The 27,791-nt window shown below is 38.8% G+C and overlaps 1 protein-coding gene across 5 annotated transcripts in view; it reads right to left on the minus strand.

The window, feature by feature from the left end:
- JPH1 (junctophilin 1) overlaps positions 1-27,791 on the minus strand; it is an 83,912-nt gene that overhangs the window by 35,753 nt on the left and 20,368 nt on the right. Inside the window, exon 3 of one of the 5 annotated variants that reach the window (XM_074577294.1) lies at positions 19,040-19,722. The exons of the other annotated variants lie outside the window; for them this stretch is intronic. Coding sequence (XP_074433395.1) covers positions 19,698-19,722 — 25 coding nt within the window. The 3' untranslated portion in view covers positions 19,040-19,697. Of the gene's footprint in view, positions 1-19,039; positions 19,723-27,791 lie in introns of those variants that run through there. 5 annotated transcript variants of the gene reach the window in all.

A 27,791-nucleotide genomic window follows, 5' to 3' on the forward strand; every position in this document is an offset into this window, starting at 1 on the left:
GGGAGTCCCCAAGAGAAAAAGAGAGGAAAAAAGACTGACTTATACACACTGCCTATGAGAGCTTCACATCAGTGAGAAACTTAAAGTGCTCCTAAACGACAGATTGACTTGAGCAGGTGAGATATATGTCCTCCATTGAGAAGTCTGAATTTAAAAAAAAATCTTCAAAGTGCTTTACATGATCAATGTCTTTTGTGCTTTGCTGGATTTTAGTTTCAACTAGCCACTCCTTCTTCACGAACTGAAGGGAACTTCAGTTCACTCAGGAACTTCACTCAGGAACTCGACTCCTTGGTACTACCAGTAAAGTCTCATGTAGTGAAGCATGAGCAGGTCTATTTTGTGCGCACTGCTGGCACATTGATCCGTATCACCTTACCTAATTTTGTTTCTGAAAAATACTCCTTCCCAGCCTAAATCCATTTCTCAGGTTTTTTCAGTCCTACCTCATTAGAAGAGCAGAAAAAAAGATTAAACCTTTAGTTAACAACTCCTGAAAAAGCAAGGAAATTCCTTAAAATTGGCAAACAGCCAACCCGATTTCAGTGCTTGAAAAAATAACCTGGGGGTGATGACTGGTTAGCCAGATGTCAGTCTTGGGCATAAATAACACCATAAATAAACTGGGTCTACATCCATAAAGATTTACAGGCTAATAGTATATAGTGCCAGACTTTAGGCTCTAGACAGTGATTTTGCCAAACACTTCATACACATGTGAAGATTACGAGTCCTGTACCTTATCTAGGTTGCCTTGATTTAACATACTTGGATTGTTTTCAAGGTTTCTGATTTTGTACCCTATGGCAACGTAATTAAACAACAGCATAAATTACATGGAATGAATAAGGCACATCAAAATGGATTAAAAGCTAACTCTCTGGCACATCCCGAAGATTAATGCAGAAGACATGAAAGAAAAGGGTTGACGTGAATTTTACCATAGGAATTGGGTTTTGCTCCAGAGTTGTTTAATATTTTACTTTTATAATGTCTCAATACAAGCTAAAACATACTATGGTAGAGTTGGCAGATTACACAACTTCTGGATTCCAAAACCCCCCCCCCCAAAAGGACGGTTTACTGTAACCTGAAGTTCAATGATAACAACTCCAAACCCCATTGAATTTAACTGTACTGAAGCAGAACACTGGGAAACAGAAAATCGAGCCACAGTATGAGACTGTCACGGAAAGTAGCATATAAGGATCACGAGATCACGCTGGCTAGCCCCACACACTGCGGCAAAAGGAAGGTTCATGTAATCTTTATACACGTAAGGATGAAAATAAAGTATAAACAGGAATTTGTTCCTGCTGTACTACGTAATCCAGGATCCACAAAACCACTATTGGAACAACGCCCGGCTCATCTACGTCTCAAGAAGGAAAAAGAAACGTCAGGACCACAGAATAACTGAGGTTCTAAAAAAACAAGCTTTTTAACTTAAGCTTCTCAAGCCTCATATCTAGTCATTATTGAAGAAACACTGAGAAGCCACTTACTTGACAGATGGATATCTGACAGTAGAAAATGGGGAAGACAAGCATTTCAGATAAAGACATAACTGATTGCCCACTGATTAGAAGCTGAATTTGGGCACAGTCAACCTTGAAATTTTACAGGGAAAAGGATGGAACTTTCTAAGTCTTTAAAACAATATTAGGCAGTGTACTAAAAGTCCTCTTTAATCCATTTTCTGAGAAAAAAATGACATGGTCTTCTGTTTACAGGAAGTGAGATTAGATGAGTTAGGGACTGTTTACATTAGGTATTTCAGACATCTGACATAAGTGCTCTGATCATCTCATTGGAGGCACCCGTCTTACTCCATTAAAAATAAGAAATTTGAACTATTTACAGTTTGATCCTCTGAACTGTGTGGATGTTAGACTCCTGCAGTGGTCAGCATGAATAAACTCTGCTGGGCCTACAAATATCTGAATAGTTTGATGGCAAACACCAATCTATGTGCTTGTTGAGGAATCAGCCGCCTTCTTATGCCAAAATTCAGGACCTGTTATGCTCTCCTTTAGACCTCTATGGTCCACATCAATAAAACCAGAACCGCTCAGCAACTCAGGGGTGCCAAGGCACGTGTTTCTGTAACTTCCACTAGTCACATGTGTACTCAGCACTTCAGAAAGATTTTAGGGAATGAAAGACAGCATCCCCAAAAGAAGGTATTTCTGAAAATTCACTTTTAAAAATTGAGATAAATAGTTCAGTTTCCATAGCCTGCTCACCTGTTTGGAAAAAGACTTACATGCAGATGTCTGAATTTAAAAAAAGTGCTTTTAAATTCCTGTTAAGCCTCCCTAGAGAAGTTGTATTTACATAGTACTCTCCCTAACCTAAGGTGTCCCAGGAGCCTGGCATTATTTATGTATATGCCAGATAATCTGCCCCTGAATCATGGAGCTGGCTCTTCATGCAATGTATTCAATTTTATCCATCATTCTGTCAGGAGCTTGAATGAATGAAGTTTTGCTTTCATATTGATTGTACTTGACCGTAGCATTGGCACAGAAATCTTGGAAGATGGCAAAGTCTTCAATTTCAGCAAGATAAGCAGCATCATTTCAAGCAGAAAGCAAGTTTTCCTGTGGGGAAACTTACACTTCAGGCAAAATACACTTCTGTATACTATGCTCATAGAGATTTTTCCCCATTTTTGCCAATGGTGATTCACTGCCAGTATCTTTTCATGTCACAATGTGCCAAGTACACCTAGAGAAAACTATAAATCTTGATGTGCATTTGCCTATCCTACTTTATAGGACAGACTATATCCTATCCTACTTTATAGACTATACTATATGCTATCCTATTTTATTACCAAGTCTCCTTAGTGAGCTATATTTTCTTCTAGTTCCTTGGCCCCATAATGTTAATTCCTGCAGACAGGAGGTTTTTTGGAAAGGGGTAAAGGAATAACTGCAAACAATTTGTTGCTTCCGATCAGCAAAGCCAATTATATTGGTTGACTGAAGAGAGCTTCTGAATCTAGCTGGAAGCATAAAAAAAATAGATGCACACTCGAGCTTCAGCTGCTCCTGAGTTAAGTGAAGAAAAAAAAAAAAGGAGATAAATATGTTTCTCTTCCCTTCATCATAAAATATGAGCTTCAAGGAAAAAGAACCCCATGTAATACGGATTCTACACAGAGAAGGTGAGCCTGTTCAAGGAAACAGGAACACACGGACCATTCTGATCACTTGCTTAGAGAATTTCCGAGGTATGTTTAGTGCACTGAACTTCCCCCCTTCCACACATTTTTTTTTTAAAACTGTTCTCTACCTGGGACAAATGAAATAAAGCAGTAGCTATGATAACTGCTATCATCAGAAACAGTACCTGGCAGCTATTCTAGACTCTGCGTGTAAGAAAGCAACAACAAATCACCATCCCAGGGGTACAGCTAGATGAGAAATAAGAACAACTTATAGGAAGAGACTAGGAATTATTTTTGTATCAAAATGGACTGGTTTTTCAACTTAAAACGTTATCTTAATGTTTTCCAGTGTTCTAGTGATTTTTACCACTTTCAATTACTTGTAAAAAATAATTAAAAAATCAAAAAATACAAAATCAAATGTCAATTTTTAGAAAACATTAGGTTTTTCAATTTTTGTTAGAATAATTCTACTTAGAAAACTTTTGGAAGCTCTATTAATCAGTAAACTTATTCAGGAAAACTATGTCAAACGTCATCCTTGATAACATCTGTATTTATTAATCTCTCCTTTACACTGAGTTGATGTGTTTTTTTAAGGATAAGGTTTTTTTAAATTTTAGGGGAAAGTCCACAGATACTTTAGCAAAGAATACCGAAGCATTTGTAGATCAAAATATATAATATAAAAACAGTATCTGATGTCTCTTTACACCATAAAATACAAAACTTGCAATACACTGGTTGCAGGAAAATGACATTACAGGAATTTACAGGAAAAATGTGAAAATACATGTAAAGTTTTGTGGCTTTTGCTGCCTTCAAAAAATGTAAGATAAACTCCCCAAACATAAAAACTTCTAGGAGTATGCTTCATGCTTTTCCTAAGTGACTTTGGCAGTCTGTAACTTATTAGATTATAGTTCTAGTATCTGAATCCAAAGACTTCATTACTGTGCTTGATGGAGGAAAATATACTACGAAAAGAAGTCACAACTACAGGCTTAGTGGCTTGGTGCTTATTTGCCTTTCTCTCTTCCAAAAGCTGTAGTGCACATGCATTTATTTCTGCCATTTAATAATAAATAATAATAATAATAGTAATAATGACAGTAGTAGTAGCATGGAATTGAGATCTTCATAACAATGAGAACAAAAGGATACATTGGCCATGGAATACAGTTTTAATTTAAAATAGATTCGGGGAGGCTTGAAAAAATATCTAGCACATAATGGCAAATAAAATAATTCTTTATAAGATGTAATAGTGCAATTTATGCATTTATGACTAAAAAAAGAATGTGGTGTAATTAAGCTTGTAATAAGTTAGTTAAATAATAAACATATTGACACAAATTCAAATAATCCATGGCAGTATTAGGGGTTTTTTCACAGTCCTTTTAATATCTTTGGGCATTAAAATCTAGTGGGGAAACAAAACTGTAGTATTTTCATCCTTTTAAAGGCATTAGCTGTATGTGTTTGAATTTATTCTTTGGGTCCTTAGCAGTCTGACAGCCAAAACAGAATTGGGCTTATCTCTCTTTGCATGGTTCATTTCTGTTCCCCGATCAGGTGCCAGATGTCTAGAAAAATAGTATTGATAGGAAAATGTCTAGCAAAGCATTCTGGGATTAGTTCTTCCATTTTCAGCTGTTACAAATTCCCTGACATGTTTAAAGATAACTGTTAAAAAAATTCACAGAAATACTTGAATAACAGAAAACACTGATATGTTATATCTGAACAGCTTAATTAGCAAAAGGCCTAGGCTCTCCACAAAAGACAAGTGCTCGAGTGTAGGGATGGTTGTATATGATTTGACTTTTCTCCAGGCTGGCAGATATGAATCAAGCTGCTCGTATTATACATTACACATCAAGAGACTGAACAGCATAAACAAGCAAAGGGAAGACACTGATGATCCTTCCATCTGTAAACATGTAATTCCTCTTAACTGAAGAGCACTGCAGATTGAAAATATTGTCAGATCGTTTCAGACATAGAGCAGGTGACAGCTATGTCACAGGTTTTGTTGTCTCCAGCATGAAGGAAATGCAAAAGCTGGGTTTATGACAAACACAGTTAACAGCTTTAAAATAATTTTCTCTCATATACATACCCTGCCCCAAAATACATATGTATATACTTACCCTCTGTAGCTACCTGCAATGCTGTCAATGACACACAATTTGAATAAACAACCAGCATGTCCTGTCAGCTACCAGAAAATTTGAAAAACCAGGAAGGTTGCTCTCTGCTGGTTCCCGTAGGGCTGATGATCTTGCCTACATGCCCAAAAGCCTTTTGTGGCATCCAGAGACTGCTGAAAGAGAGTTCACAGAAGCCCATTTATTCCTGCTTAGAGCAGTCCTTGGCTGCTTTGTTCAGCTGAAGTCATGCAGATCTGCATGGGAAGGCTGATGATTCATGGTTGTAATCTTACATATTTAGCAGTAACCACTTGTGAGAGTAACAACTTACTGCAAACTCATCAAGCCTAGTGTTTTGAGACCCTCTGAACAGAGCTAGTCAAGGTCTATTTGCTCCTTTCTTTTCCTTACTACAGTCCTTGGCTGGAGCTCTGACATTCTCCCCCAGCCTATTCTAGAAAGCAAGTATTTTCTGAGTCACTAATAGCAGAATTTTAATGTAAATACTACTGCGTGCCATGAAGGAGGAAGTCCCAAAATAATCAATCCTAATATATTGTTGTCCTCTCTTCACACAAACACAGACTTACAGACGTTCCAGATCTATCTAAAGGTTGATGGGTTTTAGTGACCCTCACGACTGTGACACTGGAGCAGCTGGTAGACAACAATCTCCTATTAGGCAATACTGTGCCCTCCCCCTCCCACCAAAAAGCTGCTCCTTCTAAGGCCTGATCTTGAGACCTGCTGCCCTATTAGGCAATTCCTGAGCCTCAAAAATTACTCTCCCAGTAAAGTATCTTAAATAAGTTACCTTCCTAAATTGCAGATCTCTTACAAGTATTGGAAAAGGGCCACATGCTGAATCCTCTCCCTTTCGCAAAGCAGGATTACCGCAGCTTGCCAGAAGCACTGGATCTGCTCTGCCTGCACTGAATGACGGTGCTGCACACACATGGAATTGCTTTCCAGAAGCGCTGGGCATTACTTTATACATATCCAACTAAGTTCTGCACTCTTCATGTCTTCAATAAATAACACTACAGGAGTAACTGCTGCTGCCACAGCAATTCATGTACCGCTGGCAGCCAGTGGTAACTCCATGGGTCTCAACACCAGCAAAAGACGGAAAAATATTTTTGCCTGCAATTTTTCTTGAGGACATTAAAGGAGCCTCACCGTGTCAAGGGCATGCATCATGGCAGGGAAAGGGCTGATAAACCCTGGGAAAGCCAGTGTCCTGGAACAAGGCTGTGAGCTGGATGAATTATCTTAGAACCACAGAATGGTTTGGGTTGGAAGGGATCTTAAAAGATCATCTAGTTCCAAGCCCCCTGGCATGGGCAGGGACACCTTCCACTAGATCAGGTTGCTCAAAACCCCATCCAGCCTGGCCTCAAACACTTCCAGGGGGGCATCCCTAACTTCTTAGGGTATCCTGTTCCAGCATCTCATCACCCTCACAGTAAAGAATTTTTTCCTAATATCTAATCTAAATCTCCCCTCTCTCAGTTTAAAACTGTTACTCCTCATCCTATAACTACACTGCCTGATGAGAAGTCCCTCCCCATCTTTCCTGTAGGCCCCCTTTAGGTACTGGAAGGACACTATAAGGTCTTGCTGGAGAATTCTCTTCTCTAGGCCAAACAACCCCAACAACAATTTATCTTGATTTATCTTGTCAGGTTGTATGTGAAGATAAGACGATCCTTCTTAGAGTCTGTGCAGATCCACCTTCACCTGAATATGTACCTTATTTTATGAATCCCGTGGGAAAACCTGAAGGTCAGCAACAGGGAAGGGCTCAGACTTGCTTCAGTTCTTCTGCTGAAGCTTACATTGCTGGGAGCTTAAAGGAAGAATGGGAGGACATTCTTGAAGAGTCACTGGAAGAGCAGGGAAAGTAAACACATGCTTCCTTGAAGAATTTGATAATTCAAGATGATCAGTGCAAGGTAATTCAAAGATTATCCCATTTTCTGTAATTAGCAAAATAATAACAAAATCTTTCCCTCAACAAATGATACATTTTCAGCTATATGTGTTGATGAAGTGTATGTCATGCAACAGGGCAGGGAGTTTGTGTTATGCTTAGCTGACAGTATTTAATAAAATGCAGTCTTGCTGCTTTGGCTCAAGCATGCTCTGGCAGCAAGTGGATGTATATGGAATATGATTTCTCATTTGAAAGGAGAAGTCACTTGATAACAAGTAGAGACTTACTCTGGAATCCTATTAAATAAATAACATTTTCACTCTCTGTGAGACAGATGCGCGGTGAAAGGCCCGCTGAGATAAAGAAAACTTCTGCTATGAAGTACAGCGCTGAAAAGAAGACTTGCTAAAGTACTGTAATGGGCTAGTTTGCAAGGATTTCTGGGGAGCTCCTTCAACATAACTTGAAATGTGCTTTTGGCAGTTTCTTTTTCTAACTCTTGTGCACGTGAGTCCAGTTATAAAGTCTTACAATTTACTCTTTTTCTTGAATGGCTGAACTGTCTAGTAGCAAAGTACTGTTTTGAGTATTCAAATTGTTGCTGAGAAAATAGGATACAAAATGGCCCCTTTTCGAAAGGTCAACATGGAAACTAGATTTCTACCTGACAATCAAGGTGGAATTCCACAGAATGGGTAGAAATATAAAAAAAAAGCTTTTAGGAGCTCTTGCTAAGTCTATTGGGTTGTCTCAAAAGCAAGGATATTGTCAAAGGAAGGCTGACGCCCATGGCAGCATCTCAGAAGCATTTTTCATAAGACTCTCTGCGATGCTGGGACAATTCTTTTGGCCGCCTGTGTCAGAGAGCAGATGTGTCAGTCCCCCACTGCCCAGGGTAAGAGGTCCCTGTTCTTTTGGTCAGTTCTATGAGTTTTCGATGAGCTCTAAAAAGGTCCCATTTCCCCCAGAGCAGTTGAAGCTACACACCAGGCCATAAATTGTCAGGATACCCAATGTGTCCATTTCTTCCTGCAAAGCTACTTGGCAAACAGTGGACCCTTTTGTTTCACTAAAATTGAGCTCTTTGCTGTCATGAGAACAAGGTGCCACCCCACCCTATATGAAAAAAATGATTCCTTGCCAGCAAGGCCTGGCAGTCAGCCAAACAGCTTTAGCAAAGCTGAGGCAGAGTTTCCTCGCAGTATGGTCAAGTCGTTTGGGATCTTTGTCCTTAAGCGTGCTTTTGCTTGACAACTAGTGACACTTCGGAGGCTCAACTGGAGTCACTGTAAATATACTCAAGCTCTTTTTCTTGCCTTTCTCTATAAATTAGTTACATCATTCTTTGGCTGGTGTCCACTACAGTGTTTTCATTGAATTTAGCAGTCACTCATTAATGTAGAAGATGATCCTGCACGAATAGGAAGCTGACATAACATGATTTCCCAGATGTTAACAAACCATCCACATGTGCCTCAGTCTTTTGAGTCTCCAGACACATTAATTATGCACCATGCTACCCAATCCTTCCACATACACACTCCTCAATGGTAAAGCCTCAGGTCATGACAGGAAGAAGACTCTTGTCTCTCATTGGTGCAGACCAGTATCTAAAAGACAGTGCCTGAAAAAAGCGTGATAGCAGTTGACTGGAGGACAGTTGAATTGCCAGCTCTCATCCCAAGTATCACTCACAAGACACTCTCATAAGATGCCAAGCAGGCTGGTGTTGGGTAGAACTCTGAGCATGGGGGAACAGTGCCCTGTTCAGCGAGGAGGGCAGAGTCTAGAGAACCAAACCTCTTCCAGGAACACTGTATAGATACAAAGTGCACTTGGTACTACAATTTGTATTTGGGCTAGCTGCTATCTCAAAACCAGTGACAGACCCGATCAAGTGGCTCTATCTCATTATCTGTAACTGGGATCAATATTGAGACTCATACTGGGGTAACTATGGCTACTGACGTCCATGTTGGGATCGTAAGTGGTGCTGTCATTCTGAAATTTTTATCTCAGCGGGCTGTAAGAGCATCAGTATGTTGCTAACTCTCTATTATTCTGTGACATTTTGCTATGGCAGTTGGGCATTAGCCTGCTCAGTGGTGTACTTAATGGACACTAATTGCTTACAATAGAAATGCTGGAGCTTACTTCAAGGTTTGATGAGGCCACGAGCTGCTGCAGAATACAGAGTTTCAGTCATGAATCTCACATATTGTGCATTCCAGCAGATACGGGCAGGCACATGAAATATCCGAATGTGTAGTTTTCCTGGCAAATGAATCACTGCCTTTTTAATCTTGTGCAGGGAAGAGTATGTTAGTTGCAAGATGGACTAAATTTAAAGCATGAAGATTCTTAGCTGCTCAGTTTGGGAATCTCTGGGCAGGGGCATCCAGAATACTAGATCAGGACAGACACATAATTCTGGATATTCTAGGAGGTTTCAGAAATGTCTGAGCTCAGAACAAGTATTTTCAATACCCACCCCATTCTCTCACTGACAGTGAGAGGGAAATAAGGAAGTCCCTCCTATGCTATCCTTCTACATGGAAGCCTTATACATCTCATACCATGCTATCCTAGACGGAAGCGTGTAAAGGCTAAGGCAGGTGTAGGTCCAGAAAGCATGCTGTTATTAAAAACAAAACAGCTCCCTAGTCTAACCTGCCTGAAGCGTATACACACCTGGAGTGACACACACCTGAAGCAGAAATGCCATCTGGCGAGACTGGAGCATGATGTACTGCAGTGCTGCAATTGAACGTTGCTTCTGTGTGAATGAGATTTTTGCCAGTGTATGTCAGAGCTGAATTTAGCCCTGTTGGAGATGGGATAATTAAGCAAAGAAGAGTCCACCTCCAGCAAATTACTTTTCCTCCTACAACATTTCTGCATTAAAGCATATGAATTACATCTAACACAAGCTTTAAAAATTTTGACAATGTGAAGTTTGGAATTCAGAAACTTTAAGTAACCTTTTATTATTATTATTATTTTTTTTTTAAAAAGAGTTGTTTTGTATCTATCTGTCCTTGAAGTAAACTAAAGAAAAAAAAGATCTGTTATTTGGGTTAATTAATATGGCAGAATGTCTAATAACCAATGCAAACTTCACTACTTGTCTCTTAGTACTGACAACATCACAACTAAAATTTCTCAAAAGAATTCTTTGTAGGTTATACCTACTTTCTCTTAATGTCCTTTAAAGTAAATCAACACAGTATCTCTAAACCCTTCTACAGTCCAATGTTCTTCATAGTAACTACAGTACTAATGCTTTCCATCTATTCTCTTCAGTGGTCTCTTCTCCTACACATGAAAATGATTCCAGAATAAGATTTAGTTTACATGTAAAATACACCAGTTAGTTTGGAGTAAATCCATGAAGCCAACTGCCTTATGCATCAAGTACCTTTCCCAATATAGCAAAATTCAATTCACTTTCAAACCACAGTAGGAAAAGGCACTGTCATCCTAAAAGCGCATGAGAGAATTTTGAATAGTTAATCTAGAATATTTTATATATAGAAAATTTTACACAGCTAAAATGCAATTTAGCTAAGGAGAACAATCTGTACATTAGTGTTGTCTGTTGATTTACTTACTATAAATCATAATATTTTTTTAAATTAAAACTTTTATTTTTCTTTCCCTTTTATAATTCTTTGTGGATGGAGCAAATCATGTTTCATAATTTCCTGGGATGAAAGGCTGTGTGACACGGAAGCAGTGTCACTAGTCTCAGATGAAAATATTTATGAAAGGTCTGACAGTTTTTCTCTCTGTTATCCTTCAGATGACATTTTTTCAGAGTGCTTAAAAGGAACAAAGCACACGTTGTTTAAGCAAGTTCCCGAACAATGGTGTTGCCTCCTAACAGCAGCAGGCTTATGTCAGAGAACAGAAATGTTAAAAGGAAACTAAAATACCCTCAGCAGCAATTAAGCTGTAACAGCAGCTATCTGCTACACAGTGGAAAGACAGAAGAAATGAAAGTATTCAATAGTATCTGCAGAGAAATTGAGCCCAGGTGAAGAAAATAAAAATTACAAATAGGAAAAATCTATCTTCAGATAAATTTTACCAATAAATTTAAAAAAACAAACAATGCAGCGTAGAAAATTCCTTGGTGCCCATATGATCTTTGATATGGGTAATTTTTGTTCTTTTTCCTTGTGAATTATGAACGCGAGAAAAGCATTAAGCATAGTCCCTGAATTCAGGGATGGAATGTCATTCACTCAGACAAAACGCTGCATCCTTGACACTTCAGGTGGAAGACAGAATTGCAATTCTTGACCAGGTCCAGAGGAATCCAGAGGGAAAGAGGTTTTGGGGGTTTTGTTTTGTTTTGGCGTTCTTTTTTTAAGTGCTATCTATCACTTCTAGGTTAAACTGGTTTTGATGCTATATGTTTCAATCTATAGCAACAGATAGTCTCCGGCAGGCACCAACTGTCTTTCATTATATGAGTCGCAATGAAAGAACACTGTCTCCTTGCCAACACGTTCTTACTTAAGATGATCGAAACTGTAAATTTTTTAAAATTTCTACTTTTTTTCACAAACAATAAATTCGAATATGGAACTTGTTTATCATTGCAGAATTATTATTTTTTACATGTAATAGCCACACAAAGTCTATTTACCACTACATACAGGAGAATTTAGAACTAGCTATTTGAATTAATGGATGGTAAAGTAAACAGAATATTGGCTACAGAAAACAAGTAGAATTTAGTAAGATTAAAGAGGCAACCTGTGCACACTTTCACACATTCAAGTGGAATGAAGAACAGTTATCTTTGCCCTTTTATGTGGCAAATGTGGTTTTGGTTTGATTTTATGTTTATCTTTTAGCGAACCATTTTTTGTACTATGTAAATGTGTGCATGGTTTCAGAAACAGCAGCAACTGAAGTATCATCCACACGTCCCATATCCCCCCAGTTACTAAAAAGGGAAATAATACAGAAAGAAATACTAGATCCCATGTGCACAGTCCTACTGTTCAGAGGATTCTCTTCTCTGGCTGGCATTTTGCCTGAATACATTTTTTCCAGGTCATCAAATTCCCGATTACACTCATACAACAAAGGAACACATCAGATCCCCTTTAAGGGACAAAACATCCAGGCAAAGCCAGGCTATACTTTCACATATGTTTAAATCTGAGGAAGAGCACAGCTGAAAGGAGCCGCCTTCCCTTCCCCTAACTCTCAGCCAGTCATTCCTGCACTCGGATCAGTCCTTGTCCCACGTACCCAATCCCTGATACTGGTTCACTGGTACAGCAGGCTAAAAACGTACTTGAAACTACAGGCTTCAGGAAAGAATTAAGGAAGTGAGAAGGTTGAGTAAGTAAAAAGCTTGGTATAAAGACTATTCAGCTATTTTTTTTGGCAGTGGGGGCTGCTGAGCCTTGGGTCACTCTGTTCCTGTTCAGTAAGGAATTATTTCTGGTTTTGTAGGAAATGCTAGAGTTAGGATAATGCGAAAACAAAACATGGAGCAGCTGCTTCTCTTTCAGTTTCTGCTCCAAACGCTGGAATTGTTTGCATCCCTCCCCCAACAAAAAAGGATCAGTACATGACAACAAAGTCTTTCTGTGGTCTATTTGTGTGATTGCGCAATACGTGTGTGGACTTCATGGTTTGGAATGTTCTTTTGCAGGTGCGCAGTTTGTACCATCACACAGATTTGGCGATGGGAAATACAGCAAAGAGATAGCTCATGAAGCAAAGATGACCAGATCTGCAAACTAGAACACCATACCTGATGAAGTTAGGCAAAGCAAACAGACACCACAAGAACACTGTAGTGGCTGTTTTCGCTTGGGCAACTTTACAACATGCTTTCTCAGTAACACTTCTCTCATCCTCTGCTGTTAGAAGGAAATACAGCATTCCTCACTTTCATGAAGTAGTTTCTGTCCGGCTACTTAGTGAACTGTGTTTTGGCCAACCCTAATCCTTTGGTAGTCATGCAGTAAGTACTTCCAAAAGATCGAAGCAATTCAGTAATTCAAGATACCTTTCTCTAGACTTAAATTGTGCAAGTATATCCTTCTTACTTGAAATATCAATCCAATTGCTAGTTTGTCTCCATAAGTAGTGCACTTATGTTTGTACTATAACTCTCACCATATCCTTTAAGGGACTGCTCTTCTGAGAGATGATCTTTGACATTATTTAGCAAAACATCCCTCCCTGCAAATATAGGTCAGGAACATCTAACGGGAAGTCCGCCTATGGCAGCACGATATTTTGAGACATGAACCATACTGTTTCGTATACAGAACCCAAAAAGACTACTAACAAAGAAACCACGATTCTTATTTACATTTTCATATATGATAATTACAATGTTTTTACATGAAATGTTAGACTTGAGTACTGCCTTTGAGAACACTTCTTTATTGTGCAGCTCCTCTTCTGGACCATAGAACAGGCAATAAATAGAAAATTTCATTTGAGACAGATATGCTCTTGCTCCTGTATTAATCATGACACATAATTTAAAACGGGCACAAGTAATGCAGATGAAATGTAGGGGAAAAAGTCACCCACAAAAAAAATAGTAATTAAATATACTGGAGTATGAGTAAAATCCGAAACACAAAGAGCTGCTCATATGCTGTCTAGCAATACAGGACACAACTTGGTATGGTTACATTTATAAATGCTTCAAATCTTACATGAAAAGGAAAGACTGCCTGTAATGAACAATACATAAGCGAGTTTAGACAAATATTGCTTTTTAAAAGCATCCATTTAAGTTCAAAGAGGTTATTTAAAAATTCACGTTTTTCGTGCTACAGCACAGTGTGCCACCTATGGCTCCAAGGCTTGCCGTAACATCTGGCCTCTTTCCTGAAAAACCTCGTGGTGGTGCTGAGAGAGGATATATCTCTTGCTTCACGGCATTATTTTGATGGCCCACCCACTCATTCTGCAGTTTGTCCTGACACAAATCTGTTGTGTATATATATAGGACCACATCTAGACCATATTAATCTGTTTTGCCCTTTGGTGGCTCTATACCAGGACACCTGGCTGACTCTCACCACAGCAGAGGCATCTCTGCATTTGAACCATGCAGACCAATTTACCCTACAAGAAAACAAAAGCTCTCGTGTGAAATTTTACTACCAACTGTCTTGCTTTCATCACTGTAGCTTACAAACAATAAATTGCTTAGCTGAGACCTTATTCAGAGATTTACCAAGTTTTTCACATATTTACGACAAAAAAAAAAGAAATCAACTGTACACACCAAAAATAAGCTTCCTTTAAGAAATCCACTTGAAGTTCTTGGCAGTTACATGAAGATAGTTTTAATGAGTGCACAGATTTATAAAATTAGAACTATCCTGCTTACATTCATTGCACCTTGATGTTGACATTAAGTCCCCAGACAATAACTATGTAGCAAAACAATATTAACTGATATTAAAAAAAAAAATTAATAAAGATCATGCTTTGCTTGCAGCTATTCAGTTGATGTGGAAAACCAGGTTATAGCTGATGAGATGGAAAGAACGATCACCATAGCAACAATTTACCACTTAACAATGAAGGGGGAAGGGTGCATCATCTTTTCCTACTTGCACATGTAAACAGTATTTGTTCAAAATTCTCAAGTTCAGCTACGTATTTCATTCTTTCAGCAAAATATGCAGTGAAAAAAAAATTGTATTAGTACTACAGCATTCATTCAGCATTATATGTTAGTTCTATTGGCAATGACAAGAAATCCAGCACCAGTAAAAGAAAATAATGATGATTTTAATTAAAGATCCTCCTTAGTAGCATAAGCTACCATGGAAAACCTTGTCTCGTTGAGGAATAAAATATCCCAGTGAAGTGGTAATGAATCAAAAATATAAATTGCTTGTTTTCAGCAACCTAATTCATGTATTAAAAGAAAACCTAAATGATATTATCAACTTATTTTAAAATAAATATTTTGATTAAAAGAAATCAAAGATTACATATGTACCAATACAACATTATCTAGTACTGCTTTGGCTAATTTAAAAATATGATTTAAGTGTGCTTTCCTAATCTTCTTTGGAGTTATTTGTCCCGTGTCATAGAAAAGGGGTGTATAACTAAAATACGCTTAAAACTGTTTTTCCTGTGTCTGCTTCCTGCCCACCACCCCCCCCCCCACACACCATGCACACAAGAACACCTCAACATCTGTAACTTGCATCACCTTAAAGTTTACATCAATCATTTTCAGTATTGTCCAGACTGTTCAGATACATTAAGATGAAAGGAGCACAGCGAGTAACTCACTGATCAGCAGCCACTGAAGTAAACTGGATGACACTGGAGTCTCCATTAACTGGTTTGGGCACTCAGCCTTTGAGGCAGGCACTAAGCTCACCCACCCGCTCATTATTTTACCTGGGTATTTTCACCCCATCTCTCAGAATGTACACTTTATCCTCAAAGTGCCTTGGTAAAATAGGGACGTTTAAACTGCTCGCATTTTACACTACATAGGGATCAGCAGCAAAGCATTATGAAGCTCAGCAATGCTCTGTTTAGATATGAGGAGTAAAAATCCTAATGCTCAGAAATAACGCTTAGATCACCTCACAGTGAATGGGAGAGAGTCTGACATACAGATTAGGTACTGGGCAGTATGTTAAACACCAGGAATCTTGAACTGGCCTAAAGGAAATGCTCAAGAGACGTATTCAAAATACATCCTCTCATCTGGACGTAAGTGACTCTGTGATAATGAGTTTCAGGTCAGAAATTTTTTCAAGAATTTAAGCTTTAAATTCATGCATTTAAATACGGATGAGTGGCTTATGGTCAGTATTCAGAAAACATTGCCAAAGGCAGAATTTGCAGTATCGCATGTCCTGTGTGTCTCTTGGTAATTAGGACACTGAACTGGGAAGTGTGAGATCTGAATTGTGGGTGCCTGCTCCCAGTTTGAATCTGTAATACCTACATACCAGGAGAATGACTTACGAGTTCTTTCATGGAGATCAGAGACCGCATTTTTGGTCGAAGGTGGGCCACTCTGCTGCCAGGATTATAAAAATAGGTGGTCCAAAAAGAAAGGAAGAAAGAGGGGAATGTGACTTGAGTTTATATCCATGTACATATTTTGGGAAAAAACAAATGAACAAACAAAACAAGTAAAAAAAACCCAAAATCTAACACTGCAACGGAAATATGCAGGATCTACACAAAGCAACATTTCAGGGTACGAACAATTATATGAAATCACTTAAGCTTTTTTCCCAGTGAATTTTTACTGCACCATGTAACTGTATCTAGGACATGTGACTAAATGAAGAGCAGTGAAAGTACCATTCCCAACACTGCGCTTAAAATATGGTGCTGCAATAGAATGAACGACTTTAGGTAAATCGCCAGCATAAGAGAGATTTCAGAGGAAGTGTGCAGAACGGCAGAGATTTTGACAGAAGGTCATCCATGATAGTTATACCTAAAAATGATCCAAAACAAGCCCCCAAAAAATAATCTTTTAACATTACCTATGATACACAGAGAGTACAACTCAAAATTCAGCTCCAAGAAGATGCAAATCAGTGCAGAAACGGTTAATTACTCTGGAGACAGCTCAAAATGATGCACCAAACTACAGCAAAAACGGTAAAGGAGTTCTTAAAGAAATCTCCCTACAAGGAGGAGGTGCCAGACTAGTCTGGCTGATCAAAGTGCCTAAAGAAAAAGCAGTACTATGACAGAAACATAAAGAGGATTTGCATGTACAAAGGGTTTAATCACTTCCAAAAGCTAAACAAAGCACTACAAAAAAACACTACAGAAAAGCGACAACATAAAGCACTCATGAGTGTCAGTAGCCCCGGCCTCATGAAAGCGCCCCAGGGGGAAAGGGATCAACGGTGCTCAGGCTGTCACACGAAAACTGCATGCAAATAAGTCATTATCTGCCATGGCACTCAGATATCCAGAACACTATAGATATAGATATGGCTGCAGCATAGCGGTTGAGATCTTCCAGAATGAACACAGCCACATTAGCTATGCTTGAAGCCCGTTTTTTCTTAGGCAGATGAGTGGAGGCACAGCAGAAGCTCTGCACATGGCCTAAGACCACAACAGGGCCTCTTCTACCTATGTAGACCCTGCTCCTTCCTGCCTGGCAACAAGATGCTGCCCATCTCTCAATACTCAGGAAGATGGAGAATGGAAAGGCAGAGAAAAATTCTTTTCCTGCTGTCCTACTGCTGCTAAGTGACCAAACTCTGCCACAGGGCAATGGTGCCTAAATGCCACACCATGGCAGGGCAGGGACTGTGTCACCAAGGCGCTTGGCAGTGGTGGCCCCTCACTCCACTGGACACAGAGGTAGTTGGTGCGCCAACGCACACGCTCGTCCAGTCTGATGTTTCCCGTCTGCATTATTTCCACCCAGTAAATCCCTACCCACTCTCAGCTGTGTTTGAGAACCCTTGGGGAGTCAGGAGTGGGCTGCTGTCAGCAAGACAATCCATCCAGCCTACTCCCAAGCCCTCTTGTTCAAGGACACCGAGGAGCCAGCTGCAGATAAGCTGAATGGTCACCCCCGCTCCTGAGTATATTCTTAACAACTTCTAGCGTTCGCATCGCCAAGACTTCGGCACATGATCTTACAGCGACAAAGGTAAAAACTTGAAAGTGAAATACAACCCCGAAAGAGAAATTCCTGTGGCAGATCTTCTTTCCCTCACCCCTTCTCACCCTGCATTTTCATGAAAGGACAAGATGCAAAAGAGGAGAAAGATTAGAGGAACAGGTGCACATCTCAGTACCCATCTTACCAGGGTCTACAAATAAGCTAACAGAAATAGTGACAGAAACACAGAATGACAATGCAACAAATCTCTTGAAGTGAACAAATTTAGGATAGCGTAAGCATCTCCCCAGTTCCCTTGGTTATTTAAAACCTCTACAATGAAGAGAACTAGCAAAATAGCCAACCACCACCCACCAAGGCTAGAAGGGACGACAACGGTCAGGTGAGGAAATAAGGCTCCATAAAGGAAACGTCACCCTCGGAAATGTTATCTTACAGAAAGGCACTGGATTAAACACGGAAAAGAAATAATTAGAAACTGTTGTGTTTGTGTGAAATGCCAGGACAGAGCAGCAAAACCCCCTACAATAATTTGTCATACACTTAGCAAAGCCCAGCACAAGCGTAATTACTAGATAGTGCCACAGCTGTTTAATCACTAAAAAAATGGCTCAGAAACATAGGGAAAGAATCAGAGCCGAGGAGCAGATTATGCATCTAATGCTCCTGCTCATTAGAAACTTCACCATTGTTAATTGTGGCTTATTCGGTGGGGATGGATGCAAAGAGGGAATGTACTGTGTATATATGCAATGAGGCAACTAAGGTGGTATTTGCAAGAGGGGCAGGAAGCAACTTCGCTTCCTAGTTACCCAGGATGTGTCAAGTGCAGTTGCTGACATTGCACTGCCTCTGAAAGGTCTGTTAATAAATATTTGCTTAGTATATTGTAACTTGAGCACAGGAGAGAAAAAGTATCCCTCCGTATTAGCACACTATAGACAACCCCTACAAACCTCACATACTTTTCACAGCAAAGAAGAATACTGCTCTTTCTCTTAGGAGGAATAAGTTCTTCATAGAGAATACCTCTACTGTATACATTTGAAAGAACTACCCAAGTTTCTTAATCTTCCCTTAAGGAAAATACCAGAAGATTCATCCCTCAACATAAACTACTCCAAGGAAGCCAATTATTTATAGAAGTTTATGCTTTTTATCACAAAAGCAACGGGATTCAGCATTACCAGAAACAGAAAATGAGAAGTCACCAGTCACCATACACCTGAAGTAATTTCATCTTCAGAAAAGTACAGATTTACACAAACCCAGTCCGTGGCCTCTTTATTACACAGGTTATACACTCAGGACCTGTCCCTCTCATTTACAACAAGACGCAGTTTGCAATATATACAAGCAGAATATTCCACTTCCAGGTCTCAGGCTTAGTTACAAAAAGTAGCACTTGGGCACCTTTAAGAAACGCTTCTGTGCCCCAAAGCAGAATTTGTGTTTACAACCTGAAAACTGCATCCACCAAAAGCTTAAAAGTTTCATCAGAGACAATAATATGCTTGAACAGGTGGTAAAATGTATTGAAAGAGATTTTTTTCCCCATCGAATTTCTTTTATTTGTTCTATGCAAAAAGATAAAGGAATATAAACTACAGTTTTGGAAGTAAAAATCTATTTTTTTTAATAGATTTCAGCATGAAAGCTTTCAAATTAGTTCATTTTAAGATGAAGTCACATCTGCACATCGCAGACTCTCTGCTTCTGGAGTTGCAGGATGAGCAGTAAACATTGGAACCCGATGAGGCAAATTCTGAATAGGTGAACTACCACACAGGCGGGACTTCACTTCATTAACATATAGTATGATCTGAAAGATAAATCACAGCTAATGAACAGTAATGTTAAAATCACCTAAGAAAAGTTTGAAATTATAAGTCATTAGAAGCATGAACTGCATAAAAGTGCAGAATAAACTTTAATGAGATTCTGAAAATACAGCCCCATTACAGCAAAGTTAGGTGTTTCATCTCAGCATAAAAATGTCTTCCCATGATTAATAACTGCTATTTTTTCATATTATTATGGGTATCATACTCTGCCAATAACGTTCAAATTCTAATTTTCCCAGCAGAGGAACTGACAGTTGGGGTTTTTTTGAAAATTAAGTCATTCTTAGATATTTTCAAATATACTTGTTTGGCTTTTTAGTCAAAACATTTATATTTAACTCTGAAGTGATTATTAAAAAGAAAATACAATAGTGTGGGTGGGGTCAGATAGATCATCTCATATGACTAAACTTCCTTCTCAGAAACATTTATTTTTCAGTTACTGTTGAATACAAAACTAGTGTGAATACATCTCTAAAACACACTAAAGTTAGCTCTTTCTCTGTCAGTTCCTGATGTATGCCAAACACATCTGCCACAAAATGCACTGGAAGTTGACACAGGATAAAAATTATTAACTAGGTACAGCCTCTAACCCAAGATAATGCTTTTCTTAAACTTCAGTGTAGACAGGATTAACCAAACTTCTACAAAAGCTAATCATGTTGTCTCATTTTCTTTTTGCAATTACAGCTACTGAATGCGTTATTCTTTAAAGTTCAAGTACTATTGATTAAAGTTTCGTTTCCATGATAATATATAATAATATAAAATATAATAATATAGCTTGCCAAATAGATATTCAGCTGCTACAACGCATGTTTTGCAGAGCCCTGAACTGCTTCAACCTTTTTTTGTTTTGTTTTGGTTTTTTTGGTTTTGTTTTGTTTTTTTTTTTAAAGTGAGACAGCCTTCATTACAAAGACAGTAAATTTGTGCAGTGGGAAAACGTGATAAAATATTTATAAAGACAATATCTTTAAAATAAACAGAAAATGTGAAATTTTAAGTCTGCATAATTAATAGGGTTACAACAATTAAAATGTTTTCAAAGTCTATTTTCTGCATTTAAAAAGATAAAATTTATTAATGAAATTCCTCAAACTAAAGCATCCCTGAATGACTAAAGAATTATAATGGCTTTATCATGCTTTTCTGCATAGTCACTGCACCTAACTTCAGGGATATACAGCTTCTGTATCTCTATGGACACATCACTTCGCTTTCCACACTGATCACACAGGTGTATGGGATTGCGTCCAGTTCAACACTGGGAGTTTGCAGGCACATTCTAGAAAACTAACACAGTATTTTGGGCAGAGCAGAAAAGTGTCAAAAAGGCAGCCTGAAAGTGACCCTCTTCGCTCTATAAAAGCGCTCTTGCTTTGGAGGGCAGTTAGATATAAAGCCCCGTTCAAGAGCTGCAACACACACACGGTAAACAGTCCATTACACTGTGCATCTACTGCGAACCCTTCACACGTGCTCTAATGGCAAGCACCCCAATCAACTCCTTATTCCCTCACTACCACTATCACAGATGGATTCAGAGGACAGAAAGGCAGTCTCTGTTAAATACATATTGCATACAACAATGTTACTGAATTCTGAATTCACATTAGGACATTTAAGCCAGGCTACTGAATCGAAGAAGATGGATCTCTTAATTAAAATTGCAGGGTTTGTAGTTGGTTTTCGTTTGGTTTTTCTGGTTTGTTTTTTGTTTGTTTGTTTTGTGGTTGTTTTTTTTTTTAGCACTGCATTGGGTATGATGAAAAGACACTTTGAAAACAACCAGCTTTGGGAAGGAATGATAAGAATTTAATGTCTGATATTTTTCAGAAATCCCTTTAAAAAAGCCATGCATGCACAGACATTTACATTCATTCCCAATATCAAAACATGTTTGCAGATCACCAGTCTGACTGTTTGGGACATTCTGTAGCAGGGCTGGTGCCATTAGATCTTCAAGATTATTTATTGGCCTAATAACTTTATTAATCAAATCTTCAAATACCAAACTCTTGCACAACACAGGGACAAAATCTGACAATCAAACTCAGTTTAACAGGAAAACTGATACTGAAACAATGTTAGGGGTATTTTACTCTCGGGTTTTTTAAAAGCACCTACAAACATGCAAGATGTAATACTATTCCCAGGCAGGTCACTGGGAGCTTAGCTACTCATTTGAGTGGTATCAGTCCCTCAGAGCAAGGAAGGCAAAATCAGTCAGGACTCGCTTACATAATGTTATAGATACTTTTTACAAGCATTATTTTAGTGCACAGCAATACCATAAGGGCACCCACATGTATGAAGTTTCCTATTTTTTATATATGTTACCAAACAATATTCACTCACTCTAGACTATTTGGTGTGAGAAGAAACAGAAGGGACGATACACATCTTCCCTGAACTTTGGAAGCTGATGACTCCACAAACATTTTTACATAAATACAAACAGAAATACATTTGGCTTTCCAGGGGTTTCAGCTCACTTGTATGACTTCTGGCACCAACTAACTGAAAAGGTGGAGGGCTGAGTTTTGAGCGCAATCAGCCACCGAGCAGACAATAAACATACATCTGTGTGCAGCGTAGAGAGCCGGTGATAGCCCAGAAAGGATGGGCTACTGTATCAGCTGTTAGTGGACTATATTCCTGTCAAATGCTGATAAGCTCTACTCATGCATTGCCTTATTTAGTCAGGCTTCTCTGCTGACACACCAATGCTCAGTAACAAGTGCGTATGATGTTTCCAACACAGAGAGGCTTCAGCACCCTCTTTTACTAAAAGCATAACAAATATTAAATGGCTCAGTGTCATTTTCTAAGGCGACCTGAAAAAGTCTTATTTGCTCACTTAAAAACACACTGCCAGTAACTAAACCGCATTCTTAGTAACTAAAATGCATTCTTAAACTGCATTGTGGAAACACAATGTAAACGAAAAAAAATTGGTCATGAAAAAATTGCAGACTACTTCATAACGGAGTTATTTACTCTCCATTTTGAAGACTTAAGGAATTTACTGGAACATATGAGAAGATGTTCAAAGACCCTGTAGTTTGGGAATTACTATTTTAAGAATAAGCATAAGTTAGCAGTATGCTCAGATGTAATTCAACCTGAAAATAAGACTTTTCATGCACTTTTTACCTACATACGTACTTGCATACTATTACTGTGCTATTCATGATAACTCCTTTCCCAAGTACCTTTAGCTACATTTTTTCTACGATATGACACATATGAGAAGAGATCATTTTTACTAATGCTAAAAAACCATCTATTACCTTCAGAACCACTTCATTGATCTCACAGTCTCATAACTAGTAGATTCGTCCTGTTTCTTTGAAGATATTTAGTAACAGGCTGCTTTACTGAAGTCATTTCAGGAAATCATTATTGCTTTCATTAATGATACTACTGTCCATTAACTTCTATATTGCAAATATATTTGCAACTAAACTGCTCCTATGAAGATAAATTAGCAGAGTACATACTGTTAAAGTGTGCATCTCTGAAGTTTTGTCATCATGTTTCACTTACTCGCTAAGTTGTAAAATCAAGTAATCCGCGATGGGTGTCTTAAGTCATTAGCATGAATTAACAAGATTCTGCTGTATATTATTTCACAGCTACTGCCAAAAGGTCAGCTCTTCAATACAGAAGATCCACTGAATGTCACATATTTAGCTTCCTTTGGAACTATGATAATATATTCTGTTAAAACACACCCTGTATTGCACAATGCCATTAATCATGTTAGCTAAAACACTCGGTTCATGTCCTACTTTTTTTAGTAGAGGCTGTATGGCCTTCACTGCTGCAGATGTATGCCAGTATTCATCAGATTTCATCCTTAGAGCAGACCAGCCTGATCAGGCAGTAATTTGTACACGTGGAGAGACCATGCACAAGCTTGACTGAAGAATGTACACAACATACAATGAAACACTGCACAAGTCTGCTCCAGAGCTGGAAGCTGTGCAGCTGTATCAGCATAGTCCTGGGCCTGAGCTAGTTAGCTCAGCTGGGAAGAACCATGAGAATTAAGGCTGGTTTTCCACAATACAGTGAAAGTGTGACAGGGTCACAGCCTCGGACAGAACCTGAGCTTGTACGCTCACTGCATGCCCCTGCTCTCTGTCATACAAACCTTTCAGAGCACTCATGGCACCTCTAACACGGTGCCTCACCATAACTAATTTGCTGAAAGGTCACACTGAAGTTTGTGGCATACTTGGAAAGTAAGCTCACATAACCAAGTTCTGCTGCACACCAGATCCATTGGACTCATGTCCAGCCTGAGGACGTATGCAGCTCACCAGGCCACTTCACCAAACCCAGGGCTGGCTCTTGGCTGGAGGAACACCCGGGGAAGAGCAGCACACAGGCAGGTTGCTGACTGAATTATTCGGGAAGTAGCAGCAGCCCATTCCTGATCATTGTCTTTCCCAGAGCTGCTGCCTCTATCACAAGGCTGCCTGGCTGCCACTACCAGAATTTCACAGTGCATTCCATGCCTGCTCCTAGAGATCCTTTGGGAAAAAGCACAGCTGGGAGCCAGCTGTCTGAATGGCTCCAGCACCCTCTTTTCCCTGGAAGCCTCTGTCGTATAGCACATGCAATAAGCCACCTAGCATCCCCTGCCACTGGGTAAGTGGTACATGCACCTACCCAGGGAAGTTCGGCACTGTGAGCTAGATGACATTCCAGAAACACGCGTCGAAGAAGCAAAGCCAAGGAAAACAAATCATGCTTGATAAGATGCTTTTATCTGGTTAACTAGTGCACTGAGGATCTTTACAATACAAAAGCAGCTGCACTGCAAAAACAAGTAAGAAGCAGCAACCTGTATAATCAGCTATTTCCATTGCAAACCCATGTAATCTGTTAAGAATTTTTCTCACACGTATGTAAATCCAGCAACCAGATTCTCAAATAGAGCAATAAAACACAAAACTGTATCCTCACTTAAACAAAACCCCTGGCCTGATTTCCAGAAATATGGATATCCCAGGTAACTGAGCTGACCTATCTTTCTGGAACATATTCTGTCTGTCACCCTTACTCATATTGAGCTTACCATACTCAAATCTCACAGTTTTTTGGGACAGTGTGTAGAATGGCATAGCATTTAGCATGAGTAACAGCAGATGGAATGTGACATATAGATTCATTACAGAAGCTTCATTGTTTGCAAAGGGAAACTACTAAGAAGTTCTGTTAGTTCCTTTGGAATTCATAAAATAAGCCCCTAATTTTAGTTTTCCTGGGAGTAATGAAGAGTGGACACCTAAGACAGCATCCTGAGAACACAAAGGTTTCCTTCAGTGGTAACTGAGCTGTCTCTGTACTTGATTATCCCTTATGGTCCAGCTGGGAACTTCTAGTACCTCAGCTTTGGCCTTTGAACTACCTATGACTCCCACAAAACATGCAACTCAAAGAATACTGTTCGATCAGTGGTGTCCTGCTATTGCTGGAAAGAGTGGGAGTTTTGCTGCTGGTGTCAGCATGGCCAACATATAGTATTTCACCAATGGATTATGCGAAGAATAAATTAAAAACCTGCCAGGTTCAGCTCATACTTTTATTCTCCAAAGCTACATGGTAAACGGACTATAAGCCATTTATCTGTTCTTTGATTAAAACTTTAGAAAGTGATGTTTTGTCTGCTCCTAAAGAGAGTAACATCACAGGAAGTATTTTAATAATAAGGTGAATTTTTTAAAAACTCTTGACAATATTTTTATTCTTTCTAGCTTCTCTTCACCTCAGAATTAGCCAAGTAACAATAGCAATGATGAGTTGCTGATCAGAGCATGTAAAGTCAGCTCATTCCTTCAGGATGAAAGGTAAAATAGAAAGCAGCAGAACAAACATCTCACATTGCTACCATAACCTCATTATCATTTTTCGATAATTGACCTCTAGGATTAATAAAGTACACTTTAAGGTGTCCTTCAGGATCACGAAGGGGCAGGTTATTTCAAATTATAATATGGAAGCATTTGAGTCTTTTCGTATTAAAATTCCACAAAATTCAATTTTGACAGTAATTTTTAGATCAATTTAATAAGAAAAGAATTTTCTCATACCAATATTAATACCCTCCTGTGAATGACAAGGATCCCCAGTTTCATGCTTTCACTTAGAAATACCAGAATCTGAATCATGCCAATCTTTTCTTGTTCTTGCTATTGAAGAACGTAGGTCTTCCGCTTTAAAATGCTCATGCTTGAACTCACTGCTTTATTCACTAGGTTCAACATAATCCTCTTACCTAAGTTTTTTTAAAAATTATAAAAACCTGTGACTATTTCCTTTGCCATAAATATTAAGCCATATTTCAGCAGCAGAAAGGCAAAAGAGACAGCCATAACGCCTTGATACTATTCACTGTAGTGGCTAGTAGCAATTGCAAACACCCCAACATCCATGGGCAGAGACTAGCTATTTCCTTTTGAGAAGAAAATAGAGACTTGAAGACTAGAAGCCTGTGATTTCTTTCCTGGTAAGTCACAAGGAAAAGAGAAAGAGGAAAAAAAAAGTTTTTTTATTCTCACCAGCACAGTGCTTTTGAAGACTATATTCTTGGATTTAAACAAAACAGCAGAGCTCTAAAAAAGCCACACAGGAAATCATCTTCTCATTTCTCCTGTTATTATTAGTGCATATATTTTGCTAATATTTGCAAGATGACAAGTAGACCAGGTTCCACTATTTCAGTCATTTAAAACACAGATGATGAACAGGCCCCAGAGTCCATACAACTTAAAAGATGAGATGGAACATGTGGAGACAAATATTCCAGAATGGAGTGAGAGCAAATAGAAGAGCAATAGTATGTTGTGCAATCAGAAACAAATAGCAGCAGCTTCAGCTCTCTACTCGTACTCTACAAGACACATGACTCTGAGAGGAGTCTCAGATGAACTGTGAGAAGGTTCTGAAAAAGGCATAGGCTTCTCCCACTCACTTGTAAAGAACATCATGGGTGAAAGCACAAAAAAGCTTGCCGAAGAAAGTCTGAACCCTTTGTGTACGTACTCCTCCAGAAACAGTACGGAAACAATACTAGCTGTAAGATGATGCTGTATACTACGATAACTGCATTTTTTGGCACTGAATAAAGGGAAAAAGGCCTGGTATTGTGCCTCTGTCTATGGGCATTGTTTCTGAGCAACACTGAACAAGTTAATGGGATATATCAGAGTATTTCAACAAAAGGTGCCCAATTACCTCTCAGGATGTTCTCATGCCCTTTAGCCAGCTGATTATATGTAGATTCTTTTCGCTTGCATGCAAAGGGATTGCTCTGATGGCATCATTTCCTTTTTTCATGCATTCAGGTTTTTTTTTCTTTTTTCACTACAGCTACACAATAGAAAAACAAACAGCAGGAAAGGATGTAACTGCAGACTAAGGTGACACTTGGTTGACCTTAGGATACAAGTGGACTTGTCTTGTCACATTCACAAAGAACAAAATCTTACAGCCCTATCGCAGGCAACAGTTCCATTGCAATACAACATGAGCTTTTTGCTGCAAAGAAATATAAAAAAAAAAGCCAGCAGACTACAAAGTTATCTCATCACAAACATTTTTGATGAGCATTTCAGTCAACTATCCACGCGTTTAAACTGAGCCTCTTTTTTTCCTTCATTCACCAATGCAAAGAGAATTCTTTAAGTTACAGCATAAACTTACTACTCGTCCTATTTATGTGGTCAAGTACTGGAATAGTGTACTGAGAGATAAATCACTTCATATCTTTAAGATAAATTTGAAGAAAAAACCTTGAAATGACAAAGATTTAATTAATCTAAGGGAAGATAAACAATTTTACTCTTGGTCTTGCCTTACAGAGGTCTCTGGAATAGATTTAACTCTAGAAAATCCTTTATTTCAAATGAGACAGGAACTGCAGAAAAAAGCTCTACAGCTGGTCATTGTGACCAAATCTTCCCTTGCATAAGTAAAGAGCTTTCTAGAAAAATGACTCATGTTATTTCAGAGTACCATGGCCCTCAGC

This window comes from Larus michahellis, chromosome 2 (genome assembly GCF_964199755.1).
Source record: "Larus michahellis chromosome 2, bLarMic1.1, whole genome shotgun sequence".
In the NCBI taxonomy this organism is placed as follows: Eukaryota; Metazoa; Chordata; class Aves; order Charadriiformes; family Laridae; genus Larus; species Larus michahellis.